Source organism: Rhipicephalus sanguineus, chromosome 6, assembly GCF_013339695.2.
Source record: "Rhipicephalus sanguineus isolate Rsan-2018 chromosome 6, BIME_Rsan_1.4, whole genome shotgun sequence".
In the NCBI taxonomy this organism is placed as follows: Eukaryota; Metazoa; Arthropoda; class Arachnida; order Ixodida; family Ixodidae; genus Rhipicephalus; species Rhipicephalus sanguineus.
Genome location: NC_051181.1, coordinates 166,794,003 through 166,815,469, shown reverse-complemented (window position 1 = coordinate 166,815,469; position 21,467 = coordinate 166,794,003). Strand labels below are relative to the sequence as shown.

The 21,467-nt window shown below is 46.4% G+C and overlaps 2 protein-coding genes across 2 annotated transcripts in view; one reads left to right on the top strand and one right to left on the bottom strand.

Annotated features, from left to right (window-relative positions):
* LOC119397013 (suppressor of tumorigenicity 7 protein homolog) overlaps window positions 1-6,262 on the bottom strand; it is an 89,210-nt gene extending 82,948 nt beyond the window's left edge. Inside the window, exons 1-2 of the mRNA XM_037664431.2 lie at window positions 5,910-6,262; window positions 5,715-5,797 (exon numbers count right to left, since the gene is read on the bottom strand). Of these exons, the coding sequence (XP_037520359.1) occupies window positions 5,715-5,797; window positions 5,910-5,916 (90 nt within the window). The 5' untranslated portion in view covers window positions 5,917-6,262. The remainder of the gene's footprint in view (window positions 1-5,714; window positions 5,798-5,909) is intronic.
* A 55-nt stretch (window positions 6,263-6,317) lies between these two features.
* The window catches only part of LOC119397011 (PX domain-containing protein kinase-like protein), a 104,512-nt gene continuing 89,362 nt past the window's right edge, over window positions 6,318-21,467 (top strand). Inside the window, exons 1-5 of the mRNA XM_037664428.2 lie at window positions 6,318-6,451; window positions 8,268-8,456; window positions 9,622-9,718; window positions 13,789-13,866; window positions 18,198-18,274. Coding sequence (XP_037520356.1) covers window positions 6,350-6,451; window positions 8,268-8,456; window positions 9,622-9,718; window positions 13,789-13,866; window positions 18,198-18,274 — 543 coding nt within the window. The 5' untranslated portion in view covers window positions 6,318-6,349. The remainder of the gene's footprint in view (window positions 6,452-8,267; window positions 8,457-9,621; window positions 9,719-13,788; window positions 13,867-18,197; window positions 18,275-21,467) is intronic.

Genomic DNA, 21,467 nt, shown 5'->3' with positions numbered 1-21,467 from the left:
GAGGGCACGGACCTGGACCGATCCATCCTAGCCTTCCTCGATGAGGAATAACAAAATATTACCTCATGGTTCAGTCTCTGTCGTCCGAGGGCCTTCTTAAGGGGAGGAGGATGTGGGAGAGCATGCGCGCCCATTTCCTTTCCTTAAGGCTGGCGCGATCGCGAACTGACGGCGGGAGCCAAGGGGCCACTAGGAGAGAAGTACCGTCGCTCCTTTCCGGGCAACCCCTTCTTTCCCGCCGCTCCTCGCGCCCCTGCTCGCAGGAAAAGGAACTCGCCCTGCGAGGGAAACAACCCTCGCGGTGGGGAGGGAGACGAGAGGTGGATAAAACTGCCGACCAGGCAGGGAGACGCCCTCTCTTGCTCTGCTGACCTGCGGAAAACGAGCCACTAACCACTTCACCGCCCCAAGACCCGCGAGCCGACCATCGACCGAAGGTGTAAGCATTACCCTTTGTTGCCTTATTCGCCTGAACCCGTCGTAGCTGTGATAACTCGCGCTACGGGAAGGGGACGTTGACATGTGCACAGTACGACTATTTGCGGCTGGGACCGGAGCTAGGCTTCTGCACCAGCCGTGCATAGAGTGGACCCCTCCAAGCTTTGTGTACGCTATTCAAAAGCTCTCTATTAGGCAGTTTTCGAATAGCGTACACTAAGTTAGCGTTTGCGGCCCGCTATTTCCATCACTTAATGAGAGCCCGCAAGCGGTTAGCGTAAGATGCATCCGCAGTTGCGCGAAAAGCCAACGCAAAGCTTTGCGTACGCTATTCGAAAGTTCTCCATTATCTGCCTACGCAAAGATAGCGTTCGGTGCGATCGCCCGCTATTTCCGCCAGTTAACGGGGGCCCGCAAGAGGATAGCGTACGAGGCATGCGCAGTGGCGACAAACGCTAACATAAAGCTTTGCGTACCCTATTGTAAAACTGCCGATTTTTACGGCAAAAGCGCATAGGTGACCACACGCAGCAACGTCGACACAAAAACCACAGCAACCGGAGGAACACGCTATGCACAACAAAGAACCTGAGAGTCAACCCTGGTACGCATGCCACTCGATAGCTTTCGCTAAGCGCCAAAACACACAGCCTAGCAAGTAGAAGCAGCACACTCGGGGCACGGCAGCACATTTTGGGGGGTCACGCATGTTTACAACAGCCCAGAGGAGATTATGGTGGCACCATAAGAGCCTTCATTAGAAAGGTGCATGAAGAAACACACTTGGACGCGTCTAGTTGTTTCGCGAAGGTCTCATTTTCTTGGCATCCTTGGCGCTGCTTGGAAAATCACATTGTCAACTGAGCCTTTTCTTCCCCACTGAAGCGGATGTGGGCATCAAAATTCTTGCTTTCGAAGCTTTTTTGGAGCAGTTCGGGGCAATTTTTGCAACTTTTACGATTTTGGCGCAGCTGTCTCACCCTTGACTATCACGTTTTTCACGCATGTGTGCATGTACAATCTGGTACAACCGTGCAAATAAAACGCATATTCTGATATATACAATGCATGACCTGTCATTTATGTTCATCATGCACTCATGTAACGTCATACCAATTTCAGGATATATCTGGTTAACGAAACGGCCAGAAACCGACCAAGACAGTGTCATGTAAATGATGCTGTACATGACATGCATGTCATGATTTGCATGTTATGACCTGCCATGTATGTGTGTCATACAGTAACGTCGCACAGCACTAATTTAGGCACATATCAAGCTAGCTAAATGGCCACGAGCACACCATAAGTGTGGCATATAAATCATGAGTACATGACATGCGTGTCATGATTTTTATGTTATGACATGTCATTTATGTGAGTCATACAGTCACATTGCACAATATTAATTTTAGTATATATCAAGCCAGCGAAACGACCATGAGCGCACTATGAGCGTGGCACGTAAACAATGAGTACAGGACATGCATGTCACAATTTTTATGTTACGACCTGTCATTTATGTTCGTCATACAGACCCGTTGCTTAATACCAATTTTGGTATCAAGCTAGCGAAACGGCCGCAAGCACGCCATGAGTGTGGCACGTAAATCAAGCTGTACATGACGCAGAGCGAACATGATGGCAGAGCAAAGAAAACATCCCCCCAAAACTTGACAACATGATTAAAGTAGCGACTACACATCTCACTAACTGTAGCTTGTGGAATGAAATGCACATGTAATTATGGCGATGCCACTCCACTCTCCAGCAGCAATTTGAGGTGTACTTGAGTGTGATTGAAATGTTAAAAGGGGTCACAAAAACAATGTAAATTGTAAGGTCACTATCAACCCCTGTAAAGTCGTTTTTGCTGCATGGCGTACACGGAAACAGCGGATTAGTCGTAGCCACCTTAAACAACCACAGAGTGAGAGGTGGCGCTGTGCTTATGTGGTGCAAGGTTAGCATGGTGGCGTGAGCAGTGTTGCCTGGCGGGAGTGAGGTTAGGCCGGCGCACAGGGAACAGCAGCGAGTTTGGCGTGGGTGCGATACCGCGACTCAGGCTCACAGACTCCTCGTGGTGAGTCAGACGTCAGCAACACCGCAACAGAGGTACAATGTATGTGTTATGTTGTCTGTGTGTTGTTACTGTCATTGTATAAGGTTATTTGGTATGTTACTATTTATTTGTTATATTCGGCTGGTGAGCTCGCCGTTGTAAAAGCAGTTAATAAATGTCCATGTGTTCGTTTGCTTGACGGCGTGACTGTGCCTGTTTGTTCCATGAGCGCAGCTCTCCTTTGGATCACACAATGTGCACCCAAAAGATATCTTCATCCTCAAAACTGACAATCAAAGAGAACATGCAAAAATAGCTAGACAACAAAGCTCCACTGCAAATAAAAATGTGAGTGTGTACTAAAATGTCCAAAACAATACTGAAGAAAAAATCATGACCAGAGCCAGAGTACTAGAATGTCAGATCGGTTGGCTTGTGAATTTCTTGTCTGCTCCAACAGGTCAATGACAACAAACTGAAGGATTTATAGAGCTAATTACTTGAGCGAATGATATTTTTAAAAGTGAAGCTGGCTTTATCATAACTCAAATTTTTAAATCAAATTAAATGGCAATGATGGCTGTATGTTTACATGTGGCCTACACTTACCACGTTTTCTCAGAATGGGTCATGGGGTAACCACATTTCCCAATTCGCACACATAGCATTGCACACATTTGCGACACCCGCGGAACAGTAGGACAGTTGCCTACATTCTGCCAATGCTCCCTGCTGTTTCCCACCAACTTGAGCATGGAAGCCTGCAAGCTAAATAAAAGTGATGGCACATTCCTCTGCTCCTATCTATAAATGTGTGCACCAAAAACATTTAAAAAAACACCGCCTTCACTTGTGCAATATGTTGCCATCACTTAAAAAGTGGGCATGAGAGAGTGTGCCACATTCAGAGCATAAAACAAAAGTGCCTGCATAGTGATGAAGGCTGCAACTGGGCTAGACCTCTAGCAGCAGGAAGGGGTTCCCACCAAGCAAAGGCACCTCTTGCTCAAGTGCCCTTTCTTATTTATACAGAGGCCCGTCCTCACTCTCTTCAAAGTGGCTGCCACATTTTGCCATACAGCAGATTGCTGCTATTGGAGAACAGCTGACATAAATCAAGAGTGGCGTTTGGACCAGATGCATTTCTCGCCAGAGGGTGGTGCCGCATGCTGGCACTGTACTTTCTAGTGTGCTAAAATTACACAGCAACATTAGCGTGCACAGGAATCACACCAGAAGTGGGCAAACACATCTCATGATGCATTCTGAGGTTCATGATGTGCATTGATGTAGTTTTACTCCCCTGTTGTCCTTCCGTGTAGCTTTCAGCGCGCTCGTCGGGGGGAAACAGAGAGAAAGAGAGCACTTAAAGGACCCCCGACAGCAAAATTTTTGTTGGTGACTTTTTTACTGTATTTGTAGCTTTGTGTCTGGTAATCCCCAAGTTAAATCGTAAATGCTCTAGCGTATCGTATAACTAATTCTAGTGTAGTTAATTGTGACCATTTTATCGTCACTTCAAAACGCCCGCCTAAAAACCACAAGAAACTAGCGCCCCATGCAGGGGAGCGCCAAAGACCACGTGCACTCAAGCTGCGGTGACGTTGAAAGCGCGGTTTTCAAATCGGGGCCCCGCGCGCGGTAGAGATTGAAAGTATGTGGGTGCCTCGGTATGGGTCAAACCTGTTAAGCGCAGGTTAAACCTGAAAACTACCTTGAGAGCAGCCCAACAACAGAGCGAGAAGGGTGCGGAACAATAGGCCTCGCAAATTAATTGCCACACAAATGCTTTGAGTCCGTCACATACAAGCAGAGTTACAGGGATTTGTCGCACTCTTTTTTAAAGGACCCCTGACACCAAAATTGAAACCTCGAGATGTTTGTGTTGTTTGCCTTTCCTGTATACGGGGGCACATCTGACTGATTATTAGCGACGAATGTTGCCTTTAAGATATCTTAATTTGGTTTTAAAGTAAGCGTGAGTGCTCATTTGAGTTGGCTGCACCTCGCGACATCCTGGTATGACGTAGATAGAGGCCCCACGTGACGTTCCACGAGTAAAGCAAGTATTGTGGACGTCCACAATACTTGCTTTACTCGTGGAACGTCACGTGGTGAAAACAGCAGAGTGGTGAAAACAGCATTAGAACCTTGTGTTTGAGCTGAAGAACATGTGGGACCTTCTCTTTTCACTTGTACTCAATGCAAGGCTCGTAATAGGCAGTTTTAGAATAGCGGACGCTAAGTCCTTGCGGTCGCCCGCTATTTCTGCCACTTAACAGGGCCCGTAAGAGGATAGCGTACAATGCATGCGCAGTGGCCACAAACACTAATGCAAAGCTTAGCGTACGCTATTTGAAAACTGCCTAATAAAAGCAGCAGCATTTGCCTGTGCTTTGTTTGTTTTTTGCCTCCTGCCTTGAAGTTAGGTTCTTGCTGTCATAACACTGTTGCAGGCAACAATGAGTGTGAAATATTAATTGCAGCAACAACAAGGTAGTCATGTGCACCCCAGAAAGAGACTATTTTGTATTGCAACAGTTTTTTTCTTTAACATCGTCTTGTATGCAAAGGAGGAGGATATTTGTGGCAGGAAATATTCTCAAACAGATCAAGTTGTTCGGTAACTGCTCGCCTGCCTGGGAGAAGCTCGATTTGGCTGGAAAGCAGCACATAGTTTTGGAAAACAGGGCATCTCGATCGAGGGACAGACTGAGGGTAGGCAGGGTGTGTTGAACCTGGCTTTGCGGGAAAACACCTCCCTTCCCCTTGGAACCGAGGTCGGCACGTGTTCGTCTGTGCATGTGCTCCTACATGTTTCAGTTGGCATCAACTCGAAGCTCTTTTGAGAGGCAGGAGTGAGCTTTGCCGTAAACAGCTGCCACGGACAACGATGCTCCTGTCCGCAAGCCAGCGTGTAGGCTTTCGTATGGTATTTGGAGAAAACGCCTGCACTGGGTCAGCTGTGTTTTTCTTGACGTGACAACATATAATTCCAAGAGTGTACCTATGTGGTGAAGAAATCTTACCTGCTCAACGTTTTGGCTACGGCATGGCCTTTTTCAGCAAATCAAAACAAATAATTTTTCGCAAATGCGCCCTTTCAACATGCACACAAGCGCGCTTTATGGAACTGCGCCTCCCAGTGTAGTCAGTACTGTTAGGCAAACACAAACCACTTCCCAGACCACACGTGCAGGTCTGTCCAACTCACCAGTATCAGGCCGGAGATGAGGGACGAAGTGCCCGTGAGAGCCACGTAGAACTTGGGTGTGAGCGTGTTCAAGAACACGGAAGCTGAAAATAGTTAAATCAGTAGTTAACGGGCGGCACAGCTGGTCTTGCGGTGTTTCAGTCAACTGTGAAAGCAACATACAGCACAGTTTACGTAGGCTACTGCGCGACTCACCCATCATGTGGACGGTGGCTTTGCGGTGCTCCGACTTGGAGGGCACCGTCCACGACTTGAGAAAACTATTTCAGGCGTTCAGTTCAAGGAGTAGTCTGCGATCGCGCTCGCGGACAGACACTTTATCCCGCTGTGCCATCGCAGAGAGATCGGCATCACCGAGAGGCGCAACTTTAGGCGCGCATCCGAAACATCTGTAGTCCAGTGGTAGTTCCGCGGCCCACTGGTGGTGTTCGCATTTGAAAATGTTGAGGCTGCGAATACAGAGTTACGAGCACACCCAAAACAAACCACGCTACTGTGCATAAAGGCAAGCTGGTACCAGCCCGTGGTGAGAGCGCGGTGAGAGGAAGTCCACCGACCGCACCGACTACCACCGACAGGAAGTCAGCAGCGCCGCCACCACCGCCACCGCCGGTCGCGCACAAACATGCCTTGCCATGGCGATGTTTGAAGAGAGGCGCAGCACTAAGATTTTACTCGATGATACTCTACCACTTTCGTGTGTGATTGAGTCGTTCGAAAATGTTCAAGGCCACACCGTGAGTATTGTTATTGCCTCGAAAGTAGCTCGCGTTTCATCGCAATGTGCTCGTCGTCGTCCTAACCTCGTTTCACACTTGTGAAGGATACGCCTCCACCACAGTAGTCACGTCGGCGCTGCTCTGCCTGACATTCCAGCCTCGTTGTTTAGTTTGCCGTCGTCAAGTGTTCCTGCAGTTTGCACGATAGCATTTGTGGCTCTCTGTTAGTAGTAGGTCTCTGTTATATCTTCGGAAGACCACAACTATCACGCGGTGCGGTGGCAACTTTTGTACATCACAATAAGCTAGATCATATTTTTCTCAAGCTTCAAGTTCTACTTGATGTTTCTTCTAAAGATACTGTCTTGACAGAGCAGCGCGATTGCAGCGTTACATCACAGCAAAGGAACATTTGATGACGCGCAGGATCTTACGTTTGCATGCATGTACTGTTAGCTTTGCTTTTTTTTTCTCCACAGAAATTTTGTTCTGGTGTCACAGGGCATTCGACTGCGCCTCGATGAATGCCGAACAAGCAGTTCTACTTTAGTATTCACGCACACTGGACTTCGTGATTCGATCGCATTGCAACAATTCAAGCAGGTTTGCTCGCAACATGGCCATTGAAATGTTTCAGCTAGCTTGGTCAAACTAGCTCATATTTTCTTTCAGAGCTGTCTAGCCGCACGCCTCTGAGCATAGCTTTTGGTGCGCCTCTGTTTTTATGGAAGTTTCTGTGCAAGAGTGTGTTCATTTTGGTCCACCACAGTTAGTAAACCCTTTAATTGACACTGTTGCATGGCTGGTTTGTTTGTACTGACCTTGTGTTTGCTGTAGCTTGCTTCGTCCACAGCATAGCGTGCATGCGATTGTGTTTTATTTGAAGAAAAAAAAGGAAACGAGAGATGTGATGTTGCTTAAGCTTTTACCAAGAGTTAAGCTGCAATAAGCATGCAATCTTCTCTTCAATTCATTGGAAGCAGTTTGCTGTCATTAATGAGACTGTGGTAATGCAAATATGGATAAATAAATGTTTTTCTAAATGTCCTTGGTCTGACTGAATCCACTTTATCAGTTTAACGACGTGCTCGGGATCTTCAAGACACCTTGTTATACTAGTCACTTTGTTGTAAATGTTGTGCACAGTGGAACCAGCACACAAGGAATCCTTTGTTATGTACAACATTTTGTTGTAGAGCTTTGTTAAAGGGACACTGATATTAGAAAATTACTCTTGCACAAACCAAAATCACCACACTTGCCGTACAAAAACACGTGGTAAGCGAGAAAACGTGCAAAAAAAAAATCCGAGCAGCGACGCCACCTTGAAATTTCCGCACGAATCACCATGATGTCATAGATTCTGATGGCGTCTACTAGGGCCTACGTAGTTCCTAATCGGTAAAAATGAAGTACATTGTCCTCTGAGGGGGCCAGACACTTAGCCTACAAAGTTTCAGGAAATTTCGTTGAGCCAATGTCGCCAAAATGCGAAAAGTACACTTTCAAATCCACGACATCACACACGGTGATTTCGGCATGAAATTAAGAAATGATACTTTGACCATGATTTTCTCTGTTATCGTTAAAGCTATGAGGGTGAAATTAACGATGTTAGAGTTTTCAGAGTAAAATTCAGCAGTATAAACATATATTCATTGTTTCACTTTGGTGTCCCTTGAAACGAGGTAAGTGCAAGAAAGTTTATTCTTAAAACTAAGGTGTAGTTGTAAGGCATGGTTACAGGCACGACTACAAACCAGCACTCGTATCCAGCGTAAACCTTGTGTTAGCTTACTGTTTATGTAAAATTGCATTCTCATCCTGGACGCAGTGCTACAATGTGCGAGTGCAGCGCGGGTTTCATCAGGAGACAACGTGGGTGGTGCAGAGGCGGTACAGCGACTTCGATGCCCTGCACAGTCAGCTGCAGACTTCGGGCCAGGAGTTGCCTCTGCCACCTAAGAAGCTATTCAATAAGATGAGCCGAGAATTCATTGCAGAGAGGCAGCAGAAGCTGCAGGTAGAGTTGAGTCTTGTTGTCTTACACTGCTGCCCTCAGGTCTTGAGACAAATACATGATACAATGTCAAGAGGACTTATGCAAGGTTAGCACTAATGACGCTGAGAAGAATTAAAGGATGACAGTAAGGCAACAAAACTGTGGTATGCTGCATGGAAAATTAGTTGCAGTCCATGCGTGCATCATTTTCGTTGACAAGGTGTCTCTTACCTGCACCCATATGCGATTGAACAGCAACTCAATGACACTGCCCCAACGTTGTGAAAATGTGCCAATTGTTCCAATGTGCTGGCTTGCACGACAGAAATTCTTAAGGAAAGCATTAGCATAGTGGAGAACATGCCAAATGTCTGATGCAAGTGGTTGCATGTGGGACATTCATTGAGGTGTTCTGTTTTGAATGACGATGCATGTGCATGTGGAATAGTAGTTAAAGCTTTGGCACTAGCGGCCAAGAGTTAAATCTTGCTATCAAACCATTTTTATTTATGCTTGACAGGCGCAGATATGCTGATGTCACTCGTGTGCGACATCATTTGTGGTTAGGGTCCCAGTCAACCAATAGGTCCAAATGGCTGAGAGTGAGCGTTGTGCCCCGTCCTGGTCGCGCTCCTAGGGTAAACTTGGTGCAAACAAATTTTGTACGCATTAAATACAGTAGCTGCTACCTATACAGTATCAGTTAATGAATTCCTAAAAGTATGAATGTTATGTCAACAGTATCTGGATAATCGTTTCTGAGGTGTATACGAAAGGCATTAATGGTAAAAGATGTGTTACACGTACTGCTCGGATAAGAGAGAAGGGGAAGACTTTTGATAAGCCTTTGAAAAAAGAAAGTCACTGACGTTGTCAAAATAATGGCTCCCGTGACATTGCTGGTTCTCATCCCATAAAGTGGGCGGGGAATGATTTCAGTGTCAGTACGATACTTAACTTTTGCTCACGTAATGGCATCATTACAAGCTCCATCATTTTGTACAGCCAGAATCAATCATGTCTGTGTCACCTCAGCATCAACTAAATTTTGAAAGCTATGAGACAAAGATAGTCCCATGGCATTTGCACTGATATTTTATCCCTTGCCATTCTTGTTACTACGTTCACATGGCTTGCCTTGTGCAAATGTGCATAAATGTAATGCTTCACTTTAAACACTGCTTAGGAATATCTGGACCAGGTGCTTTCAGAGCCCCTATTGTCACAATGCCTGGCTGTCAAGCGCTTCCTGGACCCAAATAGTTACAGCCAGAACTTCTGTGGTGCGTATGTGTCCCATGCCTTTGTCATTCATTTTTCATTGTAACCAACACTGTGCGAATATTCCTTAAAGGGGTACTGACACGAAAGTTCTCAGTTGTGTTTTTGTGTCAAATGAAAGGCCAAGCCCTCAAGAACCTAGAAAATGTACTGCTGAGCGCAAGCAAACCCTGAAAAAGTAATCATAGTAGGTTTTTAAAAGCTACTTTCGGTTCCTACTGTACCTGATATCACAACACGGCTTCTTGTCACGTGCTCGTGCAAGATGTTGTGACGTTTCCACGGCCGCTCCGCATCATGGTTGGTGACGCACAAGCGTCCATTTTGAATGTTTCGGTGACACCCAAGCGGCCATTTCAGAAGTTTTAGTACCTGACGTCATCACAACTAGCCACGCGTTTGTCTCGGCATAACGGGTCAAGTAATCGGTTGCCGCTATAATCCATATGTTTCCGGTGGACAACAAAGGGAAGGGTCCCAGAAGGTCCATTCCCACAAGGTCGAATGGAGTCCGCGGTGGTGCAATCGGGTGGAGAAGGCCCGTGGGTTTCACAGGGGCCGTCTTGCGACGCTGGCACTCGCGGCAGCCTTGCACGTAGCGGTGTACGCTAGCCGATAGTCGTGGCCAGTAGTACTGCTGGCGCACCCTGGTGAGAGTCCGCGAGTAGCCCAAGTGTCCTGACGTGGGCTTGTCGTGGCACGCAAGGAGGACGTCATCACGCATGTCGGTTGGGACAACGAGGAGAAAGGCTTTGTCGCTACCTTGCGTGTTTTTCTTGTAAAGAATGCCTCTTCTAAGACAAAAGGATGACAGCTCGCGAGCAATGTGTCGAGGAACGTGGGAGTTTCGACCTTCTAAGGAATCGATAATAGGGCGCAATTCTTGATCTGCTCGCTGTCTTGACATGAAGTCAGAATCACTGACTGCTCCGAGAAAAGCATCGGCCTCCTCTAAGTCCATTATCGGGATGCCCCACAGGTGCTCGAGAAAGCGCGTCAGCATCTTCGTGTTTGCGCCCAGACCTGTACACAATCGTGATGTCGAACTCCTGCAAGCGCAAGCTCCATCGAGCGAGACGGCCAGACGGATCTCTGAGATTGGCCAGCCAGCACAGCGAGTGGTGATCAGTCACCACTTTGAAGGGATGGCCATAGAGGTAAGGTCGGAACTTTGCTGTCGCCCACACAACTGCGAGGCATTCCTTTTCTGAAGTAGAGTAGTTGGCCTCGGCTCGGAAGAGTGTACGACTGGCGTAAGCGATGACATACTCAGCGCCGCCGTGTCGTTGTACAAGGGCAGTGCCAAGTCCGACGTTGCTGGCATCTGTGTGTACTACTTCAGCAGCAGCGTCTTCGTCAAAATGGTCTAGAACAGGTGCTGTTTGCATTCGCTGCCGTAATTCTGCGAAAGCTGCCTCTTGTTCTGTAGTCCAAGCAAAGGGTACATCATCTCGGGTGAGTTGCGTGAGCGGTTCGGCTATCTTCGAGAAGTTGTTAATGAACTGACGATAATAAGCACACAAGCCGAGGAAACATCGCACTGCTCTCTTGTCTGACGGAACAGGAAAGGCGGCGTCGGCTCGAGTTTTCTCTGTATCGGGCCGAACTCCATCCGTACTCACGACATGTCCCAGGAATTTCAGCTCTTCATACCCGAAATGGCACTTCTGGGGTTTTAGCGTGAGTTCAGCAGAACGAATGGCTTCCAGAACCATTCTTAGGTGCTTGAGATGTTCTTCGAAGCTCTCAGAGAAGATGATCACATCGTTGAGGTATACAAGGCAGCTTTGCCACTTCAAGCCAGCGAGAACTGTACCCATCATCCGCTGGAAAGTGGCTGGAGCAGAACAGAGGCCGAAAGGAAGAACTCGGAATTCATAAAGCCCTTCTGGAGTTACAAACGCTGTCTTTTCTCGGTCTCGCTCATCAGCCTCTATCTGCCAATAGCCGCTCTTTAAATCGATCAATGAAAAATACTTGGCGTGTCGCAACCTGTCAAGAGAGTCATCAACCCGTGGAAGTGGGTAAACGTCTTCCTGTAATCAATGCAGAATTGTAGCGTTCCGTCTTTCTTCTTCACTAAAATGACTGGCGAGGACCACGGGCTGCTGGACGGTTGAATAACACCATCGTCGAGCATCTCCTTTACCTGTGTCTGTATAGCTTCGCGTTCTTTAGCAGAAACACGGCAACGTTGCTGTCTGATTGGGTGAACATCATCGTCGGTAATAATTCGGTGCTTCGTGAGGGGCGTTACACCGACTCTAGACGAAGAGGCAAAGCAAGATTGAAATTCCTTCAAAAGGTTGTGAAGTGCGGCCTCTCTCGTCCGAAAAATTCGAATTGACGTCGATGCGGTCCAGAAACCTGTCACCATCATTCATTTCCTCGGACGTGAAGCACTCCATGACGTCAGTTACAGGGTCTCTGCTGCGCGATGTCACTGCTGCTGCGCGATGTCACCAGAATTAGTACTGTAGCCTGACATAAAGCTATGTCGATGTCGGTAGGTTCGCCATGCAAAAATTGATTTTAATATGGAAATATCTCACCAGTGTTTGCTGAGATTCAAACTTGCTCAGAGCCGTTTCTGTATACAGGAGATTTGTATGGCAGAGTAAAATTACCTTCGAAAAATGGTGTCAGTACCCCTTTAAGGGAGTCTCTCTGATGTAGCCACACTTTCTCCAAAAACAAGGACAGACGAAAAAGATTGGACAAAATGAGCACTAACATTAGAACAATTAAAAGAGCCCTTTGTACTAGAAATTAAGCTTAGCACGAAAGCTTGGGCGAGTTTGTAAGACATCATGGAACAACTTTGGCACTTCGAAGTTGTTCCATGATGTGTTACAAACTTGCCCAAGCTTCCGTGCTCCTAACACACTTTCTCGTAACGTGGTTTGTGTCTCTGACATCATGCCAGTTTGTACATGTTCACTGTTACTTTTTCAGTAATCGGCTCTAGGCAAGTGTTTGCAATGGCTACTAGCCTGTTCACCAGTGCTGAGTGGATTTCAGTAGTTGGTCTAGCTGCCATTAGAAGGCGAGTGAAGCCTGAATGGCTGTTACAGCATGTTGCCTACGTTGGGTTTAATTTCTTTCACTTGAGCAGCTTTCTCGGGGCTCGCTTTTTTTCCTAGAAAAATTTGCATATGCAGCCACCATGTCATGTGCAGTGCTAGGGAGAGATAACAAGTGAACAAAATGCCCATTGGCTTCATGCGTGCATGTTTACTCAAACACCTGCAGGAGATGACGGCACCTGTACAACTGTAGCTGAGAAAGGGGAACCAAATCGGAGAGCTAAGGCCTCACGCTTCACTTGTTCGTTAATCAGAAACTGATGCTAATTTAGACAATTTCTGCAATCAGCTTAGGAATTTCTTAGTCAGAACAACGCTCTCCGCAAGTTTTTTCTTTACACACCTTCAAGGGACACTAAAGTCAAATAACAATTTATGTCAGAGTGAAAGCTCATTGTATGACAACGTCTAAAACGGCAATATTATCAACAGCAGTGCCCTACTTACCGAGAAATTAAGCTAAATGTATCACACGATGAGCGCCACAAGCGGCACATTTTGGAAATGATACCGATGACGTGAGAGAGTTCGACTACAATTAATCACTCGTAATCAAACTAGCTGCAATAAAAAAAGAACCTTCTGTGTTTTGCGTGCTCATAAAAGTTGCTCTGACAGAAAGTTCGACAAAATGCCGCATGCATGTGATGTTGCCGGATGCCCGAATGGTGCATGCCGCCAGTGCACACCGGCGCGCAGTAAAGGCGGGCAACGTTGGGCACGGCAGCAGTGACGTGAGAAACACCGCTTTCAGGCGGGTGACTTGAAGTGCGCTAACGCGATGCGGACCACTAAAACGTGGTTTTATTTCAAAATAAGCACTTTCTTGGCAAAAAAATAGCACTACGAGGTTTCTGGACCGTTACTTCACCAATCAACGTTGACTTAATATTTGCCTTTAGTGTCCCTTTAATGAAGCTTAAAAGTACATCAGTTTTTCTTCTGCACATTGGACACACACGTATTTTCTTCAACATTTGTTCTAGAGGCAGCCCTTCAGCACGTCTCCATGTTATTTCGGTCTGAGGATCACTGGGAGGTGGTGGACCCACTCCCAGACATTGGTAAGTGCATGCCATAATTTTTTCTCTCATGACAAAGTGTTTGAGAAATTTAGATGGATGTGTGGCCTCATGGTAATGTGCACTTTGCGGTCACATCACAAGTGCAAGTGACAAAAATGTTGATCAGTGAAAACAACACACCATTGGTTCTGGCATTTTCTTTTGTGCTGACAAAAGTGGCAATCTGCATGGGCCATAAGTATGGGCCTTCCTTGTGTCCTTCCAAACTCGTTGTGTCCTTAGTATGGACCTTCCCTGTGTTGCATCCTTAGTGTGTCCTTATGTGTCCATGCTCCTTGTCCTTAGTACGGACATTGTGTCACGTGTTCATAGTCCTTGTGTCCTATAAATGTCCATACTCCTTGTGTTTTTTGTATGGACCTTGTATTCTTAGGTGTCCAAACTCTTTGTGTCCTTAGTATGGACTTTCCTTGTGTCTGTACTTCCTTGCTTCAGAGAACGAGACAACACAGTTCCAAGTCCTTCTGTTTGTGTGTTTGCATAACTACCATCTCTCCCGATGTATACTTGCCAACCAGCTTAACATGTGCAAGTGTCGTAATTGTGCCACAGAGAAGGTGAAAGGTTAGCTAGAAGCTGGCATTGAGAGAGGAGCATGATGAGCATGAACGTCTGGTTGTGCCTTTCTTTGTCGGGCACAACCAGATGAATCCAGTTAGGCCAGGGAAAGCATACGGGACATTAATTAATAATGACATAAATTGGAACAAATTAAAGTGGACGAAAAATGACCCTTTCCATTGGTGGGACCTTCTAATTACGAGCTGCAGTCACAGAAGACTGTGCTTTACCTCTGTACTTACCTGCGCTTAACAGGTCAGGTGTTGCACTGTCACAGATAAGGGTTTGATTTCCGGTGTGTGTCCCCTCGCTTGTCCTTTGTTCACTCTTCACACTGCCAATATCTTGTGCGATGGAGTACCAACTAGCCCAAACCTTCATTCTTCACAGCAGCCACGTTTCAATGAAAGCGAAATGTGGAGAACACCAGTGTGCTTAGATTCAGGTGCAGGTTAAAGAACACCAGGTGGTCAAAAATAATCCAGAGTCCCTCACTACAGCATGTCTCATAATCATATTGTGGTTTTGGCATGAAAAACCCCATAAATGAAATATATTTACATGTATTCAATCGCTTCACAGTAGACTGACATTCTATGTTAATGACAACAAAGGAAATTATAGGGGACATTACTTGCCGCAGCAGGGACCGAACGTACAACCAGCATTTCGGCCTAGTTTCAGGCTTGTGTTATTGGATGTTATATTTAATAGCATTCATCATGAAAGATAACTGCCTCCATTGGTTCTGTTGATGTCTTGTTACCTAGACAAAATTGTTTAATGTTTAATGACATGATGTGCCAGCATGATGCGTTAAATGCAGAGAAATGTTGTATTTGTTAGGATGTGGCACTTCTGAACATCTTTACTAGCTAAATCCACTACTAGTCGAATGAACTGCTCGCCAAATGCACTACCAGCCTTGAGAGGGCCACACACATTCTGTCGTCGCACTCCCATTCATAGGCGTATCTACCGGGGGGGCCAAGGGGGGCTCTAGTCCCCCCCACTGAGAACTGTTGGGGGAGCCAAGCCCCCCCACTTTCGACAGTGGTTGTTGTCGGCTGCAGACTGGGAAACTAACAAGTCAGGCAATGTTTTACTTGAACGCAGCAATAATGTAATTATGTAATAAAATTTGTCCTACAATTCTGCTGTGATGACTGTACTCCGTGTCATGACCACGCACTGTAGGCCACTTGCGGTGCGGGAGGTTTATTCCACGCTTGCGCACCTTGCACTCGAGCATTGCAGAGGAGGCTGTCGCTCAGCAGCAACATCACAGCAATCTGTCATGATTTTGTTTTGTTCTGGCTGGCCTGAAATTTAAGTAATCGGCGACGCAAATATGGGCGGGAACCAGTAGGCGTTTTATAGTCCGATCAAACGCTCTCATTTTTCAGGAAATTCAGTTTCTTTCTTTGAAAATGAATAGCATCGCCACTGCTCCATATCCAAGCTGCTGTGAGTTGAGTGTGCAGAAGTGTCCAGTATTTTAGTTGTGCCTAGCCAGAACAGTTAAAATAGATACCCACTGTAGTCTCCGATTAGCCTGCTTCACTTGGCTTATCATACGGTAGCCTGCAGCGATCGTGGCTGCTTGTAACAAGGCAGTGGACTCGAGCACGTTGAGAAGCCCAGCTTTCAAGTTTGCCCCGTTACTTGATCTACCTCACCAGGGAGATGGTCAGCATCCACGGTTTTCTGGACTAAGAAGGCTGCCCACCTGCAAGTGAATGTGTCTGTTCCTAATATTGTTTATTTCTCTCTCAGCCTCTTTGTCAGCAACAAAGAGTTGTGCACGCGCAAAAACAGTTCAACATCGTTATACTACAACTGAAAGTATATATTATACACATATGAATCCATCTCACCCTCTGCTATAAGCAGCCGCTGCCAATGTGATTGGCGGGCAGCCTTCTTAAATTACGTTCAGAAATAGACACTGTCTGGCTATTTCGAAAAAAATGAGTTATTGTTCAGAACAGTAATGTGCTGCTTATTGTGCACACTTCATTTTAACGCCACGAGTTTTTGCAGACTTGTGACGTCGTGTAACAAGGAGACGATTTTATGGCACATTGAAAGTTTTTGAAGAGTAGCGAAGAAACAATGACAAACGATACGCAGCATTGAAAATAGTTCGTTATTATTTATTTTTACGGAGTCATGCGTAAGTGGTAATTACGCGGTGGATCACTTGCGCGTCATGTTGCGTCGTTTTACGATCAGGTGCTGTGAGCATGACCCCGAAAATTTCGACCAATCATTAACAGCTAACGACCTATACGGAAGAAAACATAGCGGGGTAGTTTAATGTTATAATCGGCCACATTTTTTCAAGGAAAATTTCAGCTTACACAGTTTACGTAGGCTGTTTACTTGGAGGAACCGGAGCGGAGGAGTAAAGGGCCACTTCACTGCTTTTCCGCCCCCCCCCCCCCCCCAAGCTGGGAAAAGTGGGAGCGCAAGGAACGAAACCTAGTATACAAGTTCGTAGTCATTTATAATCTTATAACTACACACAACCAGCCCAATGTGGCTTCCTTAAGTATTAATCGACTGAACTTGAGCTTCTTCTTTAGAAATACTTTATATTAGAGCGCTCTAAGAGTAAAGGAATTGGCGCTCGGCTTATCCTGAAGACTTCTGCGAAGTACCTTGCTTTTTCAGTAACATATGTTTTCTTTAATAAGTGAGAATTTATTGTACTAGAGTCATAGCAGGTTCTTCATACTCATAGTATTTACAACGCCAAACTGAGACTGTGAAGTTTGCAGATGTAATACTCAGATGAAGAACAGGCTAAATGTGGCTGCACTTCTTCAACTTCACAGTAATATTTCCAAATTGCTCTAAACACTGCTGTGTTGTCGCGGTATAGGGCGGCCCAGCCTTCACAATTTGTGCAGATTCTTCCTTGATTTAAAGCAAATAGTCTTAAAAAGCAAGTCATCTGATCAGCTCTATGAATATAAAAAATCACCTGACACACACACACACACACACACACGCACGTGCGCGCGCGCGTGCGGATACGGCGGACAGAGTGAGCGACGCCAGCCCCCCCACTTGCGAACGAGCTGGTGCGCCACCTCTCCCATTGGTGTGCCTTTTATAACTAGCGCCATAGAATGACTTGGGATGTTTCATAAAGGGACACAAAATGAATGTGACAGCAAGCAGAAATCAAGGAATAGCATGAGACTTGAAACCAACGTGCATGTTGTTTTTTATATTCTTTCTTTTTATTATTATTTCCTTCCCTCTCTTCTTTAGTCTGTCAATCCCGTTCCCCATCCCTACACAGAGTAGCATCTGACAAAAATTTGGAGGCACAAAGGAACAAGGACAAGAAATGACAGGACTGGTGTCATTTCTTGTCCTTGTTCCTTTGTGCCTCCAAATTTTTGTCAGACCATGCACCAACTAGCCCAAGAACGCGTTTTAGTCAGAGTAGCATGCTAGCGGTATGCCGGCAAAAATCTCTGTTTTTCCAATAAAGAGTCTCTCTCTCTCTCTTCACTGAGAGAGTGGTGCCGGTTTATTTTACTGCTTACTCACATTCACAGCAAATGTGTCAGCTGCTTGTGTGCCTTTGTGGTGATATGCATTCAGGTGAAGAAAATTGCTCAGTGAAGGTGGCACACAGAGCAGCAGCTTCCAGCACTTTGTGTACCAAGTGCCATTTGAGTGCATACTTCTTTGCTGAATATCGTGATACACGTGCATTTTGTACTTGTCAGGATGGCGATTTCGGAAGCAGTACTTTATGGTCCGCCACAAGGGTGACCTTAAGGACAAGCCCCGGCTGCTGATGTGGGTGAGCTGCTGTTGAGAATGACTGCTCTTGTGTGCTGGCTGAGATATTCAAGGTATCGCAAGTACAGCCAATAGTTGGGCAGGCCAAATTCCACAAATCTTGTGTTAATTGATTGAAAAGAGTATGGGACAACACGGGGCAGGTGTTGTGAATTCTTCTATTTCGCATACCAGTTACGGTAAGCTTGCCCAAGTAGTTTTGTCTTTCTCATGACTTGTTATGGCAGCCCTTAGCGCTCGTTCAGCTGGTCACAAAACTTGGATGGGCTTGGTATACAAACCACTGTCCAGGATGCTTGCCATGATGTGGAGCAGGTTAACAAGCAAAGGGGCAAAATGGTACATGCATGTTTAAGGCCTGTAGAAGGCACACTCAATGTCTATTTGCTGGTAACAATTCATGAAGGTCCATTGCATTGGCCTGGTAACGATGTTCATAGCTTCTTGTCAGTTTTTGTATTATCATGCACAGCCTTGCTAAAAATTTTAAGTAGAATACAAGATATAATCAGGGAGCGCAGCTCATTAAACCGAGTGCTGGTAGAGTGCACACATAGGAAGGTCACTATTGTGTGTTTACAGATAATCAAGAGTCCATAGAGCATGGCCTCCAAAGTCGTGCTGCCATGAATTACAGTTAATGCAAGGATTTCACGAATGGTTTACTGTTTAAGTAGAGGCACATCTTAATTTAGCTTCAGTGCACTTATGGTAATGAAATAAACGCATGCATTACCCTACGAGCACGACCAGGACAGGACACAACGCTCCTCCACCAACTTGGTGCACAAAGATGCTACGGCCGGGTTTGTCAACTCTCCGACACAGCGCAGAAAAGGCTGCCAACAAACATGGGTTTGTTAACCCAAGATGCAGCACAGTGCGACAAACACGGGATAGCAGGCAGTACAGGGTAACTTCGCAAGACCGATCGAGTACACTTGCCTGCGACACTATGGCTGTCACACAAAGGCAGCACGTGACTCTCTCGTTGCAGGCGTGTGAGCATCTCTCCCATGGCAAGCGAGTGCCAGACAGGAGCAAACTCATGTGAAGAGGAGGCTGTCACTGGCGGCCAATGAGGACAGGCGTAGCACAGTGGCGTGTGCTAGCGTGCCGTGCGTGAGCGGCGTTTGGATGTCTGCACGCCGGAAAGGGGCGCCGCATGGCATGCACCGGGCAAAAAGGCCTGGTGCCACTTAAGGGGGGAGGCTACCATCATGTTGGGAGGCTAACCATGTTGCTGCTTAAGGGGGGAGGCTACCATCAGATACCAACTTTTTTGTTTTTAGATGCGAAGCAGCTTATGGCGGAGTTCAATCCGGTGGTGGTGGTGTGCAACGTGACCACCCTCGCACGCCTCATTCTCTCCTGTGCAACGCCGCGATGAGCGCCAGCGCGTCCCCTCTCTCCTACGCTCCCCCCCTCGCGCGCCTGTCGACCGCGTTCCCCGCTCGCCCTGTGAGAATTAACGGCCAGGCTAGAGGGAAGACACGACGCGTGTAGTGTTCCTCTTCGCGTTCCACGACGCTTTGAATGGATGGATGCAGCTTACGGCGCGGGACTTCAGCCCAGCTTAAGAACCTGGTGAGCCAGCTCCTAAAAAAAAATTACACCTCCTGCTCAAGCGAACCATCTCCCTGCTGCTTCGCATCCACACATGGTTCCCTTTAGTGGGAGATGGTGCAATTTTGAGATATCTTAATAAAATTTTCAGAACAGACTCGTAACAAAAGCCTTAGAATAACTACAAAATTTCATGAAGTTATGTTCACTGGTTCTCAAGTTACGGCAGTATGTCAGAATAGTGCACATGGTTCTCTTATTCCAGGCCTGGAGAACTTTCAAAATGTGCTGGAACTGTGGAATTAACTATGATGATTCCCAGATTCATACCTCAGGGGGAGACAGAGCCCTTTTTTTAAATTTTCTTGCTATCATAGCGGGTGTTGAGGGAATAGCGTTGCCGTGCCGCAAACGTTCGTTGCCGACAGCGCGTTTTTAGTTTAGTGTGATAACGTTTATGTGCCCAAGCTTAGAGTGCCTCGATGCGCGCGCCCCCGCTTAGAGTGGTGTCAGCTTTTGAAAGGGCAGGTGCCGCCTCTTCGGCCTTGGCGGCAGCGTGGCCGCCATTTTGAATCCCCCGCCCGGTCTCTTGTGCGTGGCGCGCGTGCGGTTTTTAGGTCGGCGCTCGTTTCCCTCCAGTTTTATGCGCTCGCTACCGTCACCATGGCCGGGTGTTGCGTGCCGCAGTGCACCAGTCATTCCAGAAACGCTGGGTGCTGTATCGTTTTAGAAGATACGAGGTTTCTTTGGACAGTAAAAATCAAACGTGACAAGCGGCATCCGAAGAACACATTATGCACTTGCAGCGTAAGTTTCCGGCCGGTATTTCGAATGCACATGCAAGGGTAACTTCTGGCGGTGTTAACCTTGCGTAATAAATGGACAAACTGATATCAGCTACATGCTTAAAATGCTTTGGTTCACGTGTGCATGAATCCTGCATTTTTCTTCGCAAACATTCTTTACTGCACTTGGTTGGTCCTGTATCTGCCTTTGATTTTTGCTTTCGCTATTTTTGTGATTTGAAATGTATCATGGAATATATTATGCGTGTTTTTTCTGCGGATCAAATCCTTCTTTTTTCCAAATAATAATTATTTGTGAGAATTTACGTCCCAAGAATCCCATATGATTATGAGAGGCGCCGTATATAGTGGAAGGCTCCCGAAAGTTTGACCATCTGTTGTTCTTTAACGTACACCTAAATCTAAGTACGCGGGCCTCTTTCATTTCACCTCCATCGAAATGGGACCGCTGCGGCCGGGATTCGATCCCGCAACCTTCGGGTCACCAGTCAAGCACCATAACCAAAACCACGGCGGGTTCTTGTTTTTTATATTCCTTGCCGTGTTTCAAGTACGCCTTCTGTGCTGGCTTGATGCCCATGTATGTGTGTGTGCAGTTAAATGTTTTTTATCCTTCCCTGTTTCTGTGTTTCAAGGTTACGTTTTCGTCCTCTCTTAAATAATTACGCAGTTCCTGTTTTTTTTAATCATTTACGATCACTGTGAATCGACTAGTGGCAGTTGTGTTTTATTGTGTAATTTGCGTTTTATTTGTGTAATTGCTTCTGTCAGCGCAGCATTAACGCGCACAAATAAATGGTCTGTACACTGTATATTAACACA